This window comes from Gadus chalcogrammus, chromosome 12 (assembly GCF_026213295.1).
Source record: "Gadus chalcogrammus isolate NIFS_2021 chromosome 12, NIFS_Gcha_1.0, whole genome shotgun sequence".
Lineage (NCBI taxonomy): Eukaryota > Metazoa > Chordata > Actinopteri > Gadiformes > Gadidae > Gadus > Gadus chalcogrammus.
The window spans coordinates 15417371-15432777 of NC_079423.1; the positions used below are offsets into that span (position 1 = coordinate 15417371).

The following is a 15407-nucleotide window of genomic DNA, read 5'->3' on the forward strand; positions in this document are numbered from 1 at the left end:
GTATATCACAGTTGGCACTCAGGATTGCTTGGATTCTTGTATTTCTTAAACTTGCACAGTTTTTTTTATTTTCTTCTTCTGTTTACTTTGATATCAACTTTGTATGTATTTTGCAGCATTTCAAGTAATGATATGGGACAAGCTTGCGATTTCAAAAGATTGTAACCATTTGAACAGTAAATTGTAAAGGCTTACCCAATATTTGAAGTGATTGTTTTGTATTATTTCCCTTTATTTGCTTTGCACAAAGTATTAATCAACCGCTGATATGTCTGACTATTATTATAATTATTTTAATTATTATTCCAAAGCAATATCACCAACTGGGAAAAAATAAGTGCATTTTCCGCGATAATTGGCACAGGCCAGCCAGTGAAGGAGATAAAGATGGATGGTGTCACATGTTCCACAGTACCAGTATTACAGCTGGCCCATCGCCCTGTGAAGAGGAGACTCCCACCTCTGGTTCCTCCGCCGCCTCCTTCTCCTCTGCATCCACCCGAGGTAGTTCCTCCTTTTCTTTCCCCCCCCCCCCCCCTCCTTCTCCTAATTCTGAGCCAAAGCGCTGCGAATCAAAACCACGTATTTCGTATTTAACGAAATGTATTAATTGAGGACAAGTTGTGGTTAGTTCATGGGTTATCGGAGGGTCATTGCTCCACGCGGTGGAAGTCCTCCGAGGAAATGTAACGACAGTCGCGACAACTTTAACGCGTCAACAAGACCTCTCAGGTAGGCTGTAAACATCTTAAAACAACCCAAAAGCAGATTATGTTTTTTCTTATACCCACTATTTTAATTTATTACCTTATTGCAAAGCGTTGTAGCGTTGTTATGACTAAATGAAACACGACGGTTTTTGCTACATTTTAGGATGCACTGGATATTGGTGTCGAATTTACTGGTGAGTATCAACACACGTGTTGAGTAGACTTTTCATATTCAACACTTATTTCATTTTATTAAATTATGTGAACGAAAAGTTATTTCCACGAAACAAAGTTATCTCATCGACTAGGCTTGCGTGTATTTACTTTGCTACTGTGTAATTGTCTCTGTTTCATGAGTTTATTCAGAACCGCAGCTAACATATTACTTTATAAATATGAACTTAGGCACAGGACAGTTTAGGAAGGGTCAATGTGTTATTTATGGTTTATATGTATTTTTCAGGGTTGGTTTCATGGTTATGCTTCTGGTAAGTCATTTCAAATTTGAGTTTGAGTTTTAAAAAAGTTGTTGATGATTCATTAATTCAAATGTCTATCTGCTAGCCATATTTCACTGTGAAGGTACTATCCTCATATCCTTTACTTTAATTTTAGATAATGTTTGAATTTGCACTACGGCCTGTTTTTGTTGTGTTTGGTGTTTATCACAGAAGTCTGTTTGTTACTGAATCTATCTTAATCTACCAAATGGCTCAAATATAGAAGTATACAAAAACTGATTTTATTCACACAACCTACTGTATCTGACTCCAAATCATCTACGTTTCACCTACTTTTCCTTACCACTGGCTGATTGTACTGTAAGGAGTCATGACTTCACCATTTTAATGGAGCGTACTCCATCATATGGTTCAAGTTACACTGTTCACGACTGTTGGTCTCATGTCATTAATCCTTCACTAAGCAGATGATGTCAAGTTGGGACTGCGGCCAGAATTATATTATACAAAGCCTTTTGAGTTGACTTAGCTGCTGAATGTATAGAACACAAAATGTGGAGCCCAAAGCATGCTTTTATAGCCTAAACAACTTACTGAAGTAAAAGACTACTCAAATAAATGCATTGCAAACAAAAACAATGAAACAACTTTACTTAACATATTTTGAAGGTATTTATCGTAGAGAGTAGCCTTGTTTTTTATGTAATTTGTAGACATGGCTTAGACCTAAATGTGGGTTTTGCATGCCAGGTAAGCTTTCAATACAGCTGCTTTTATAGTAAGGAATTTATAGGTGATTCTGAGAACAACCGAAGGCTTAGAATCAATAGGGGAGCTCCAATATAATCCTACAAAAACGACTTGGTTTCAAATATACAGAGCAGCTATGGGATTCGCAACACAGATCTAGTTGAAGATAAACGACGCAAAAGTTAAGCTTACAATTAAAGCAGACTCCTCACTCAACACCTTTTGCCTATAGATAAGGTAACAATGTTTTAACATATTGTCCTCTATGGTCTACAAAATGTGTCTGATAGAAGTTAATATTCCTTAACATTAAGTTTGCTTGTTGTTGTTCATTTTTTGAGGGTTGTTTGACCCAAATATCTGTTGTGCATTTGGATTTCTGTTTTTATATGTTGTAATCAGGGTTTCATTGAAAAACAGAGCCTGATCTCAATGGCCTTTCCCTGACTCAATAAAGGTTTAACAATACATTTTGTTGATGCAGCCTTCACGCTGCATACCAGCCCAACGGTGGCCAGAGAGCAGCCCGACTACGAGTATGTGACGGACAGACTGACGTGGCACAGCGCCGGGCGACTGTGCAGCCGCCGCATGGGGGCTTTGGCCACGGCCAGCGACGCGGCCGAGACCCAAGCGCTCACCGCCTTCCTGAAGTCCCAGAACATCTCCCAGCCCGTATGGGTCGCCAGCAAAGGTGAGTTCAAGTGTTCAACTTCCCATTACTTGGGATATTGTGAAGACCCAAGCTGAGCACAGTACCTTGTGGAGGTAGTGTGTCCATGACAAATTTTCAAATTGCCCCCGAGGCCTGGATCCATCTTTCGAGCAGTGGTTAATCTTGGTTACTTGGTACATGAGCACTTTGTGGATTTCGTGGATGACTCTCTCTCTCAGGGATTTTCATATGAAAGTCACGTTAAGTTTATTCATTCCTAAATCATTCACATCTCGCAGGATTGCGAACTAAAGGCATGAAACGATTTGAACAATGTGTAACTCCCCTTCCCACTCAGATCCCCCAGAGAGCCGGGTTCTAGAGCTTGGCCAACTATCGAACGTGAAGAAGTTCCCGTCCATGGGCTCCGTGACCGTATGCCTCCAGCTACGCTTCGCCGACAGTGCCTCGGGTTTTTCCACCATCATTTCCTACTCCGTCCCGTCCAACGTTAACGAGCTGCAGATCCGGGCCAGCTTGGATGCGGGCCGGCCCGGGCGAGTCCAGCTGGCCTTATGGATCCACGGGAACAATGGGACCTACCGCGACGCTTTCAGCCATGACGATTCCTGGCACTCGCTCTGCGTCTCCTGGAGCCAAAATGGCGGCCGCTGGGAGATGTTTGCAGATGGCCACCAGGTGGGCGAAGGCGACGGACTGCACGTCGGCAACGCACTCGGCGCCGACGGTGTTTTCATCATCGGGCAGGACAAGGCGAACGAGTCCTTCTCTGGAAGTATCAGACAGCTGCATATCTGGGAGCGCGTGCTGAGCGCCACGGAGGTATTCTCCATGGAGACGCAGTACTCATGTCAAGGTACCTAGACGCTAGAACGCAGCATCTCGGCTAGAACGAAGTGCCTAGAACACATCCAAGCAATGGGAAATGTGTAATTGTTTTTTTTATCAAGATTGAAATACTGGATGTGAACCCATGTTGAAATGGGGGTTTCAGGTAATAGGGGACTGGTACGGAACCGTTCTGGCTTGTGATTCAACCGATCTAACCATCTTTTCTCCTTGAACAGACTTCAAATTAACATTAACCCCTTTTATGAGGGCTCTCTTTGTCTCTTCCTATGTCTCTTACCCGCTCCCCACCACCACAACATGAATAGGGAAGCCAGTGGCAGAGTAGTATCTCGCCAGCGTTGGCAGCCCTTCAACAGGGTTGTTGTAAATATCTCAGGACTGACATCATGGTGGAACCCACCCTAAAAAGACTTGACTTCTCCCAGTCTGACGTCACCCATGTGTAGTGAGGCGGAACGAGGTTCAACCAAACTTGTCCAGTAAAAAGTGAAACACAGAGAGCAGAGAGAGCCGTTTCTGTGTGGCTGTGGCTGGGCTACATAATAGGTGTATTAGTCGTTGTTTAGGTGTGTCACTTCGTCGGCTCTAACACATTAACTTGTTTTCCGATTCCCACAGCTTCCGACATTCCTTCTGAACTCCCATCTGGTTGTTTTTTAAGCACTTGCACTTTTTTTTGCAGTTGCTCCCTTATTGAATGTTTTCCTTAGAGGTTGCTTTGGATCAAAGCATCTGCTTAATGACCAATTGTGGACGCGACTCAAAAGGGGTTCGACTTATAAAGTCAAAAAAGGTCACATCTCTTACTTAAAGGTTGGGTATGGAATTCTCTTTTTTGGCCATTTTTGCAAAATTACTTGAAATCCTTGAAAAACTCCAGCCAATGATTTCCAGAACCACCCGGTGGCATTGGACAGTAAGTACGCCAGTCAAACGGTCGTACTGCACGCCCCCTCTTCCCGCGCGTGACCCCTTTGTGCACGTACTCAAAGCTCGTGACCCAGAGCAAGCTTCTGTTTGTTGTTATCCTGCGGTAGCTACTGGAGCTAACTAACTAGCTAATCCACATTTGGACCTAGCACTAGAAGACAACCCTAAACTCCAACCTAGCTAGCCTGGCTCGCTCTTGCGCATCTGTGTTCGCGCTCGTTCATGATTGCGTGTCCATGTACTTGGAATGGGTGGAGTCAGAGTCAGCGTTGAAGGAGAGGGGGTAGGACCATTCAAGTTGTGTTTTTTCAAAATCTGCTGGCGTTTCGCAAATCCCATACCAACCCAACCTTTAATTTCAGTCAATCTCTCTCCCTATTTCCTCATTTTTCTGAACCCTCCCTCCTAAAATTGAGCAACAAACGCCTAGTATTTCAACTTGTATTTACCAGCGTGCACTAGGGTTTAGGATCTCGCCAAACTCAGTCAGACTGGCAATGGCACAACACTATGGCTATACAAATGGGCCATTTGGAGTTAAGTGCCCTTTGGTACCCTAGTTAACCTTCCTTTATCCCCACGCTATTAAGGGTGGCAAAGAGACGTTGCCTCAATTTAACCAGGTCAAAACCCCACTGGGTGTGCCACTGTGGAGTACCCAGCTAGCTACTGCTGGAGAAGAACAGCCACTCAGTTATTACTTCTACAGACTACTGCTACAAGTACTATTATACCCTCAACCAACATTGTTTTACATAAGATATACTAAAGTTAATCAAGCATCTCTAATCTTAGAAACGTGTAAAATTTTAGCCTTTGATGACTATAATCCAGTTCATGGCTCTGTCGGCCACCCTTTCGTAAATAAAGGTTTAACAGTTCAAAGCAATCCATTAAAACTGAAACTGTGCCGTATTCTGTACCCAGATTACAGCAGAGGGGTGGTGACCCTGGATCCCAGTTTACTGGCCAACCCCAACCTCTCCGTGAAAGCAGTCCAGACCTCCCAGGTCGACTGTTGTGTGACCTTTGACCCTGGGAGTGTCAGTAGGGGTTTTGACAAGTGCGCTGCCCACAGAGGGGCGGTTTGCGAGTTCAAGAAAGGTAACTGCCACTGTGGGATGACATCATCATGCAGAAGTACAAAATGGACTACAAAATGATAACTGCAAAAGAAAATTACAGTATGCATAGTATTGGTCTGACGCATGGAACCCGAATTATAATTAACATTTTTCCAACAAAAAATTCATGGTTGTAACTGATTGCAGATGGAGCAGACATACCGAACAGGCATTTTCCAAAGACCCCCATCTTTAGCACGTTGAGCAGAGATCCTCTGGCCAAGCCGGTGAGTCACACGTGAAGCTGGTCCATATCAACCGATGGCACATAGTCATTTTCAACTTAATGAAGACCATATGTAATGGATGAAACTATCATTATAAGGACAAAGATATGTGTTATGTCATCCTTATTGTATTTCGTAATTTATGTGCAGTTCAAATATATTGTTAGCTACATGTCTCTGTATTTTATATTCTATTTTGGGATTTAGGAATGTGAAAACTTGCATCTGTAAATACAGATACAAGACAAGTCATAAGGGGGTAGGGGTTAGGCGTCTTGCTCGAGGATGCTCACAGATTGACAGGCCTTGGGGATTGAACCCTAAACCTTACTGTAAATTCCAAACTTGCTCGCTTCACTTATTTTTGATATTGACCTATTCGCTTATTCCACGTTGTTAATGTTTTTGTTAATGTCACAAATACTCACTTTTCATTGGCTACATTGACAGTTACCCCGGCGATTTTCTTTTCTGACCCACACACGCACCACCCGATCACAGAAATACTAGCAACCATAAAATCAATCACGTTTGATTGAATCTGACTGCGATTGCGAGAGACTCTCATCTTCTGGCCCTTCTACTACGGGCTGTTACCACAACGCTCCCATTCCTAGTTGGGATGGCACACACAGGGCGGTCATCGTCTGTGTGCAATCTGTGTTTCCCGTACATAGACCAATGGGAAACACCGATGGCACACAGAGGTTGACCGTCCTTTGCTGCACAATCTAATATCGCCAAGTATTCATTTTTCCTGGGCCAAACTAAACTAGGCAAAACTAGCTAAAAAACATCATGCATATGGTCTGCATGTTATTTGCTTAACTTACCGTTTGCACGCACGCAAGCGCGCACAAGCAGAAACACAGAATCTTTGGTAGGCAGGGGGTCGCACTGGGCACAGCTGCAAGCTAGCTAACAGTTCTGGGAGGCGGGCGAGGCAAAACGGTGACGTCATCACAGCACTCGCTGCTGATTGGTCGGTTTTTGAGGCAACTGCTGATCGGGTGGTTGTGATGTTGGCCCAGGAAAGTATGAATACTTGGCGACGTCAGGTTGTGCGGTGTCCGTCCCCCAGGTGATGGAGGAGATGAGCGTCAACAGCACCTGGAGCAGAGACCTCCGCTCCGCCGACCTCCTGACCCAGGCTCTGCTGCGAGCGGTGGAGAGGGAGGGGGCCGGCGTCCTCACCCCCACGGACGTCACCTTCCTCTGCCAGATGGTGGACCTAGACCGGGCCCCCCTGGGTTCCTCCCCTGAGGCCCCCGGGGCCGGGACCATGGTGTCCGTGGCGACCAACTACCTGAAGTTGGCCAGCATGGTGCTGGAGCCCCAGACGGCGTCCTGGTGGTCGGGACCCTCGGAGGACGGGGTGAGGAGAACCAGTGCCATGTTTGGTTTGTTGCTCAGCCTGTTCATGGTTTTTTAAGTTGTTATTATTTTTTAGGCTTCTTTTGTGAACATGATTCACCCAATCGTGGTGAATCGTGAACAAAAGAAATCGGACACACATGATTTGAGACGTTAAAATAATGATGTGGGGGGGGGTCGAAGGCTGCTAGTCGGATCCCTAGCTCCTCTTAGTGTCGAGGGGCTTAGTGCAGACGAGTTTTGCATGGCTGACCCTCCCGCCGCTGTATGAACCACTAGTCACTTTGGATCAAAGCGTCTGCTAAATGCCATAGATGTAAAATGAAAGTAAGATATCTACTTTGTTCACTACTGCTACTACTACCAGGCAGCCTCGCCGACACTGAGACTCGATAGATTCATCAACGAACGCTTCTTGACTTCCAGGTCCGTTTGGGTCCGTTCACGGTCGTGGAGAGCGTCGACAGACTGACCAGAGTTCTGGCAGACTCTCTGTTCCATGAGGGAAGAGCTTTCCGTCTGTCCACCAACAACATAGGTGATGAAGCACCTCAGTATGTCACCGTGGGTTGGGGAGCAACACAGCGTTGACTTGCTAACTTACAATTAGATGAGTCGACTACCCAGACAGCGGTAGACACTGTTATCCGTGGTTAAAACAATCGTACTAAAAATTACTTTACGAGCTTCTTGAATGTTGTATCTTCAAAATGTGACAGTTTATATTGCAGTGTTCCTCAGAGAATAATATTCTACTTGTGGTTGTATTTTAATGGCCAAGGAAGTCCACCAATTACCGTACACTCACGTGGCCAAGCCAGCCCACTCTAAAGCGGCCATTTCTGCCGGCTTTTGAGAGAAGTTTTGTTTATTAGCTGACTTTGTATGGATACTAATATGTATATTTATATACCTTTTCACATTTTCCTGAACGATATATGGGTATAGTCAATACAACGCCCTGTGATTTGTTATGGTTATTTAAAGTTTTTAGATCTTGTCTGTCTCTTTAACTATAACAGTGTTATGATTTATTCGGTTTTCTAATATATTTGTTTCATGAACCCAGATATGAACATAACGCGTTTTTGTCCTGATATGTGTGCGATTGTGTTTGTGTCTATGTGGCTGTGAGGGAGTGTGTGTGTGTGCGTGTGTGTATGTGTGCGTCTGCGGCTCTGTGTGTGTGTGTGTGTGTGTGTGTGTGTGTGTGTGTGTGTGTGTTTGTGTCTGCGGCTGTGTGTGTGTGTTTGTGTCTGCGGCTGTGTGTGTGTGTGTGTGTTTGTGTGTGTGTATCTGCGGCTGTGTGTGTGTGTGTGTGCGTGTGCGTGTGCGTGCAGACGTGCGCGTGGAGAGGCTCAGGCTGTCCCAGGGGAGCTGCAGGCACGTCTTCAAGCCCTCGGCGCTGTCGTCTCACAGAAGCAGCCTGGAGGAGCTGCTGGTCCCAGACACCGAGCTGCGCAGGTTACACATGCTAGGTAGCGCAACCACACCCACGCACGCACGCACACATGAACGCACACGCGACCACATGCACACACGCGCACCCACAGCACACACACACGTACGCACGCATGCACACACACCGTCCCACACACACAGACTTCACACACGCGCACGCACGCAAGCACGCACGCACGCACACACACACAGGCTAGTCCAAGATACTGCGCTGCACATATTACACATGCTAGGTAGCACACAGACACACAAAAACACCCCCACACACACCCCCACACACACCCCCACACACACACACACACACACACACACACACACACACACACACACACACACACACACACACACACACACACACACACACACACACACACACACACACACACACACACACACACACACACACACACACACACATTGCAAGGACACGCATGCACACTGACATGTCAACACATCATAATTCAGATACTGTACACGCTGGTCTCGGCTACGTGGACAGCTCTGAAAGCAGAACATCATTAAAAGTCACAACGCTGTTTGCATAAGTCCCACAGTGAAATGTAAAACGCGAGGAAAAAAACCAAACAAGGGCTTGAACCTGTGTCCTCAGGACACGAGGAGGTGATGTTCATCCATACGTATTACGGCCGTCTGAATGAGATCATGTCTGCGGCCGAGACGACTCCTCCAGACGACCCGAAGAACGACCAGAGGTAGGTGGGAGGGATTTACCACCGGTTATGGAAGGCGCTCGGGTTTTATTGATAATGTGAAATGTTGCATGATATAAAAAGAAAGGTCATGAATTAATTTAAGTTCTACTTTATGAAAGATTTAGTAGGCCTGCCTAGGTCAATAATGGATAATACCGAAAATCCAACATACAGGTGAATCCTCAGTTCCTTATTGGTATAATAAAACGACAACGCGTTTGTCTTTTAAGAACTTGAATCACCTATGTAACCGTGGTTACTTTTCAGCGTTCTTCCAGGTCACCTGACCACAGCTGTCATCTCAGCCACAGTTCGAGACCCCGTCAAGGCCCAAACCATTCCTGTTGCTGTGCAGTACACCCTCACCACCCCCCACGTGGTACGGTCCGCCCATTCTTTTTGCACATGTAGGGGTAGGGTCCAAACTATACAACCCCTTTGTCTAAAAAGGTGTTTTTGTTGGACCTACCCCATCCCCATTTTCCCCGGTCGAACAGAATATTGGCGTTCAGTGATTGTGATTCATTAGTTGAGGTTCTTAACTCGTTCTTTGCTTAAAAGATAAATGAAAAGCACCTGTATGTGTGCTGTGATAGGTTCACTGGTTTACAGGCTAATTTAACTCTATTTATTCAATTAAGCTTTGACTTACTGTTCTTATCTAATGAAGAACACCATTGGTATGTAAGCACTCTTTTTACTTGGTCTTTGGCCAATGATAATAAGCAAAATAAGGTAGAGTAAAGCTAAGACTTCATTTTCTGTATCAGCTCTCAGGAGGCCAACACATTTCTTTGTCTGAGCAGGATGTCCGCGTTACATTTGCTCTCTGAATCAACGTAACTATTCGACTGTTTTACATCCAACCTCTGCCAAGGAATTCTTAGACATTGGATTTGATCCATGTTGCATTAAAACATCATCGTTCTTCTTCAGGGTATTGGGAGGGAGGGAGGGAGGGAGGGAGGGAGGGAGGGAGGGAGAGAGAGAGAGAGAGAGAGAGAGAGAGAGAGAGAGAGAGAGAGAGAGAGAGAGAGAGAGAGAGAGAGAGAGAGAGAGAGAGAGAGAGAGAGAGAGAGAGAGAGAGAGAGAGAGAGAGAGAGAGAGAGAGAGAGAGAGAGAGAGAGAGAGAGAGAGAGAGAGAGATTACGTGTGTGAATACATGCATTTCTGTTCCTAGGCGGAGTATTCTCAGCGAGTCACGCCTGTTTGTGTCTTTTGGAACTACACCCTGCTGTAAGTATTAGCAGCAGCAGAGCCGGCCGTCAAGGCCGGTGAATGTTATAGCATGTTATGCCAGTGTGGATCCAGAACTACTACGTTAATGATACATGGTGTTTATACTAGTCCGCCCGCCAGCCTTCCGTCTGCGTGCCTAAATGTCTGTCTGTCCGTCTGTCTGTGTTCATTTACGCCGCTATAAGCCGATGTAATACGATGTTATACTCCAGTTATGAAAACGAGGAATACAGTCGGTAAAGATGTAGACATTGACCTTTTTGATGGTTTGTGGTATTTGAATGTGTGGAAAATGTGTTGATGACGTGTGTGTGTGTGTGCGTGTGTGTGTGTGTGTGTGTGTGTGTGTGTGTGTGTGTGTGTGTGTGTGTGTGTGTGTGTGTGTGTGTGTGTGTGTGTGTGTGTGTGTGTGTGTGTGTGTGTGTGTGTGTGTGTATTCATGTGTGTGTGTTTGTTTGACCATGTAGGCGGGAACATGCCCCTCTCTGGTCCAGTAAGGACTGCAGAGTGACGTACGAGGGCTCTGATGTCACATCCTGTTCCTGTAGCCACACCACCAACTTTGCCATCCTCATGAACTACATGGAATCCAAGGTAACGCATTTTGCACTTGTCGGACAGTGGATGGATGCACAACAATACGATGATTTATCGAAATATTGAGCAATTGATTCCTTTTAACTTAGTCAACAACAATATTGTGTGTGTGTGTGTGTGTGTGTGTGTGTGTGTGTGTGTGTGTGTGTGTGTGTGTGTGTGTGTGTGTGTGTGTGTGTGTGTGTGTGTGTGTGTGTGTGTGTGTGTGTGTGTGTGTGTGTGTGTGTGGGGGGGTAGTTATGTTATATTTACCAGTATCTGTCACACTCTTATCACTTACTTTGCATGCACAATTCATTGTGTGAAAACAAAGATCATTAGCAGCAATCCATGCACTTTTAATTTTATATATATCTCTTTCTTCCCCTCTCTCTGACTCTTTCTTTCTATTTCTCCACTCACTCTCTTTATCTACATCTCTCTCCCTCTCCCCTCTCCCCTCTCACTATCTGTCTTGGCCTTTCTTTTTGTCTGTCTGTCTTTATCACTCCCTCTCCATGTCTCAACCTCTCCCACGATCCGTCGCTGTCTTTCTGTCCGTCTGTCTTTATCACTCCCTCTCCTTGTCTCCCTCTCCCTCTCCCTCTCTCTCTCTCTCTCTCTCTTTGTCTCTGTCTCTCTCCCTCTCTCTCTCTATTTATCTTTCTCTTCCTTCTCTCTCTCTTTCTCCTCTCTCTCTCTCTCTCTCTCTCTCTCTCTCTCTCTCTCTCTCTCTCTCTCTCTCTCTCTCTCTCTCTCTCTCTCTCTCTCTCTCTCTCTCTCTCTCTCTCTCTCTCTCTCTCTCTCTCTCTCTCTCTCTCTCCCTCCCCCCACCAGTGGAGCGACGAGGATGAGGCCATTCTGACCAAGCTGACGTTCATCGGCTCTGGAGCGTCTCTGTGTGCGCTGGTGGTGACCCTGATGCTCTTCACCGTGTTAGAGTGAGCGGCCAAATCTCACACACACACACACACACACACACACACACACACACACACACACACACACACACACACACACACACACACACACACACACACACACACACACACACACACTTCTGTTAGCCTACCACTCGCTACACAGTGCCGTGTTAGGAAACTGGAGGCAGGGGGTTTGACCGATCATGGATCCCTGAATTATTGATCCAATGTGATTGGCTTTTTTATTTTTAAGTAGCATTTTAGATTACGTTTTTGCTTCAAAAAAGACTAAGGGTTAGAGTCAACTGTCGCCCCCAAGATGTCTCCCCCATCCATACATAATTTGTTATTGAATCAGGACTTAAAGGCCCATCTATTAGTGACAGGAACACCTGCTGGTTAAAGCAAATAATCGTGTGGCAGCAGTTCATTTAAAAATAGGAGGCAGACACAGCCTAAATTGAGGATTGTTTGTGTTTCAATCATCTGAATGCGAAAGAAATCTGATCCCAGTGACTTGACCGTGATCAATGACTGTTGGCACAAGAGCAGGCGGTTTTGATATCTAGGAAACGACTGCTCTTCAACAGATGATATGAAGAGCTATATTTGCTATTTATGTACATACACACAGTGTTGAGGAGGGTTAAATATAACAATCACAGGATAAATAGTGAACCAACAGGGGAAGCCAGCCTTGATTGGCCTTCCAGCACTGAGTTTGTCAGTCAGCTGGTACTATTGACGGATGCTAATCCAGTAATTAGTGGTGTCTGCATGGATCCAATCCCAAGCTTTATGGCAGCATTTCCACTGCTGTTAATTAACCGGATTAATTAACTATCAGCAGGTGAAGAGACCCCTACGATTTACAACTGACCTAAATCAGACACGCTCACACACACACACACACACACACACACACACACACACACACACACACACACACACACACACACACACACACACACACACACACACACACACACACGGTACTGATTGTGGCTACGCCCATCCCAGCGTGAAATTACCGTGGCGACGGAGGGGAATGTAGATGTGAAATGAGTCTTAATGAGTCCTAATCTATACGAAGGTAATGAGTGGCTCTTTAGTTCGTCACCCTCCCCTGCCCACCCACACCACCTCCCCCTACACATAAACCTCATTCGCACTCTGTCAGCTCCTCTGCTCCACTGCAGGTATGCGTGTCTTAGGACACCTGGGAAATGGGAAACATTGTGTTTGTGTGCCTTGCTCGGAGATGCCCATTGGTTACTGTTACAAGGTGCGGTCGGTTTGGGCCTCCTCCTCCTCAATTAGGGGCGTATGTCAGGTGCTACAAGTGTTGTAGGGGCGTTTTAGTGTTGGCTAGGGCTTTGCAGTGGTTCGTAGAGACATGGAAAAATATGGTGAACTACAGGGCAAGATATAATCGTCACATGGAGTTACTCATTTTATGTGTGAAGATTAAAAAAACGAAAAACTAATTAAGAACAAAATCTATTTATTGCATCCGCTAATAAAAAAATTGTCTGTTTGATTCTACAGTTGGAAAAAGCTTGCATAGCAACGGTCTGTTATTCATAGCCACGGTCTGATAAACAAATTGTCTGTTTGGTTCTACGGTTGGAAAAAGCTTGCATAGCAACGGTCTGTTATCCATAGCCACGGCCCAATATACAGAAATAACAGACCACTGAATGCCATCACCGACCAATCAGAATGGTGTATTCCCCGAAGCTGTGTAATAATCAGAAGACAAAATGTATTCAACTGATAACGAGTTCTTCATCAACAAAGTCTAGGAAAAAAGAAACCAAGCCAAAGAAGTCACTGCACAAAGCCACCAATGTCCTCTGACACTCCTGTTCCTTCCCAGCATCCCCAGGTCGGACCGGACGTCGATCCACAAGAACCTGTTTGTGGCTCTGATCTGTGCCCAAGTAGTCTTGCTCTGCAGCGGCTCAGCCCTCCATCACAAGGTTCGGATCCCCCCCCCCCCCCCCCCCCCCCCCCGCCTTTATCTATATCTCCTGTCAAATAGAATGCAGACGCTGACGTGAACGCTGACACAGACAAATTAACTTCAACAGTATGGCGACAATGTGCGACGCGCACATCGTCGCCATACTGTTGAAGTTAATTTGTTTGTAATTAACAGCCGGTCATGACGTGGAGGCACCACAGCTCGACTGTAGACCGCTGTGGGGAACCCTGATAAGCCAACTGGTTATTTACTAGCGTTTAAACCATGCAAAATAACATAATAATGAGGCATTATTGAACGGCATAGATTACAACAAATATACCCTGCGTTATTTGACGATCACTTAACAATGGGCCTGCCCTGATGAATCAGATTAGACTATACAGAATCTTAGCATGTAGGCTTATATCCAATTATGAATATTATTTGTTTTATACCTAATAGTGGGAAACATCTTCCGATTTGGAATCGTGAACATATTCCTTAGAAGTGAACAAGAAACAAAAGCCTACCAGTCAAATGAGCCGGATTGTTGCTTGACCTCATCTTATTAGACAATAACACCTCCCTGCCAGTGTCTTTCTCTCAGGCTATCAAAGCATTATGTCATCGCAGCACTGAGTGGCTAGCCGTCATTCTAATGGGATTTAGAAAATCGTTAACGTAACAGCAGACCCGGGATGCGTGGGGGTGGTGGGGGGGGGTGGGGGGGGTAATGGGGGCGCAGCACCAGTCAAAACAAATGGAGAGGGATCTCTGGGTGTGACATAAGCGTCCGGTAATGTGGAATCCATCAGGGGCAACAACACATGGTCCAGTCCCTCACTGGAGGGCTGAGGACGGCTTGACCCCCACCCCACCCCAACGCTCGGTCACGCCAGGGAACACTTAACCTCCGGGGTCACATAGCTGCACGACAGGGTCTCGACAAATCATGGGCGGGGCGGTGGAACAGACGTACAGCGGCAGGGGAGCGTCGTCTCCTTGTTAGGTTGTTGGACTCCCGGTTCTGGGTTCGAACCCCAGTGTCCATAGTCGAGCTGCGAGGGTCCTTGCGGTTCCGAACCTCGAACCCTGAACCTTAAAATTAACCGTTTGATTCTTGAAATCTAAAATGTAAAACAAAATAGTATTTTTTTTTAAATAAAGTCCAAATTGACATCGTCGCAGGACAGTGCGGAAAATCGCTGATTATATAAAGACGTCATATGCAAATTCCTATCTCTGGTATTTTGTCGGGGAAGTCCAGACGTCTCGTCGGAGTGGTGAGTGACGGCGGTCACCGCATTCATGAGCAAACCTGGACGGGCGCGTCTCAGCTGCCCACCCATGACCTCTACTTATTTAACCTCCGACTCCAAACAATTATAGTGTGTGTTTGTGGGTGTGTGTTTACATACATAT

General features: G+C 45.7%; 1 protein-coding gene across 1 annotated transcript in view; it reads left to right on the forward strand.

The window, feature by feature from the left end:
* The first annotated feature begins 551 nt into the window (after positions 1–551).
* The window catches only part of LOC130393506 (adhesion G-protein coupled receptor D2), a 51786-nt gene continuing 36930 nt past the window's right edge, over positions 552–15407 (forward strand). The window contains exons 1-16 of the mRNA XM_056604179.1: positions 552–732; positions 874–904; positions 1174–1198; positions 2406–2615; positions 2935–3453; positions 5307–5483; positions 5651–5730; positions 6812–7105; positions 7531–7642; positions 8445–8582; positions 9176–9278; positions 9546–9657; positions 10459–10514; positions 10985–11111; positions 11931–12034; positions 13896–13998. Coding sequence (XP_056460154.1) covers positions 635–732; positions 874–904; positions 1174–1198; positions 2406–2615; positions 2935–3453; positions 5307–5483; positions 5651–5730; positions 6812–7105; positions 7531–7642; positions 8445–8582; positions 9176–9278; positions 9546–9657; positions 10459–10514; positions 10985–11111; positions 11931–12034; positions 13896–13998 — 2289 coding nt within the window. The 5' untranslated portion in view covers positions 552–634. The remainder of the gene's footprint in view (positions 733–873; positions 905–1173; positions 1199–2405; positions 2616–2934; positions 3454–5306; positions 5484–5650; positions 5731–6811; positions 7106–7530; positions 7643–8444; positions 8583–9175; positions 9279–9545; positions 9658–10458; positions 10515–10984; positions 11112–11930; positions 12035–13895; positions 13999–15407) is intronic.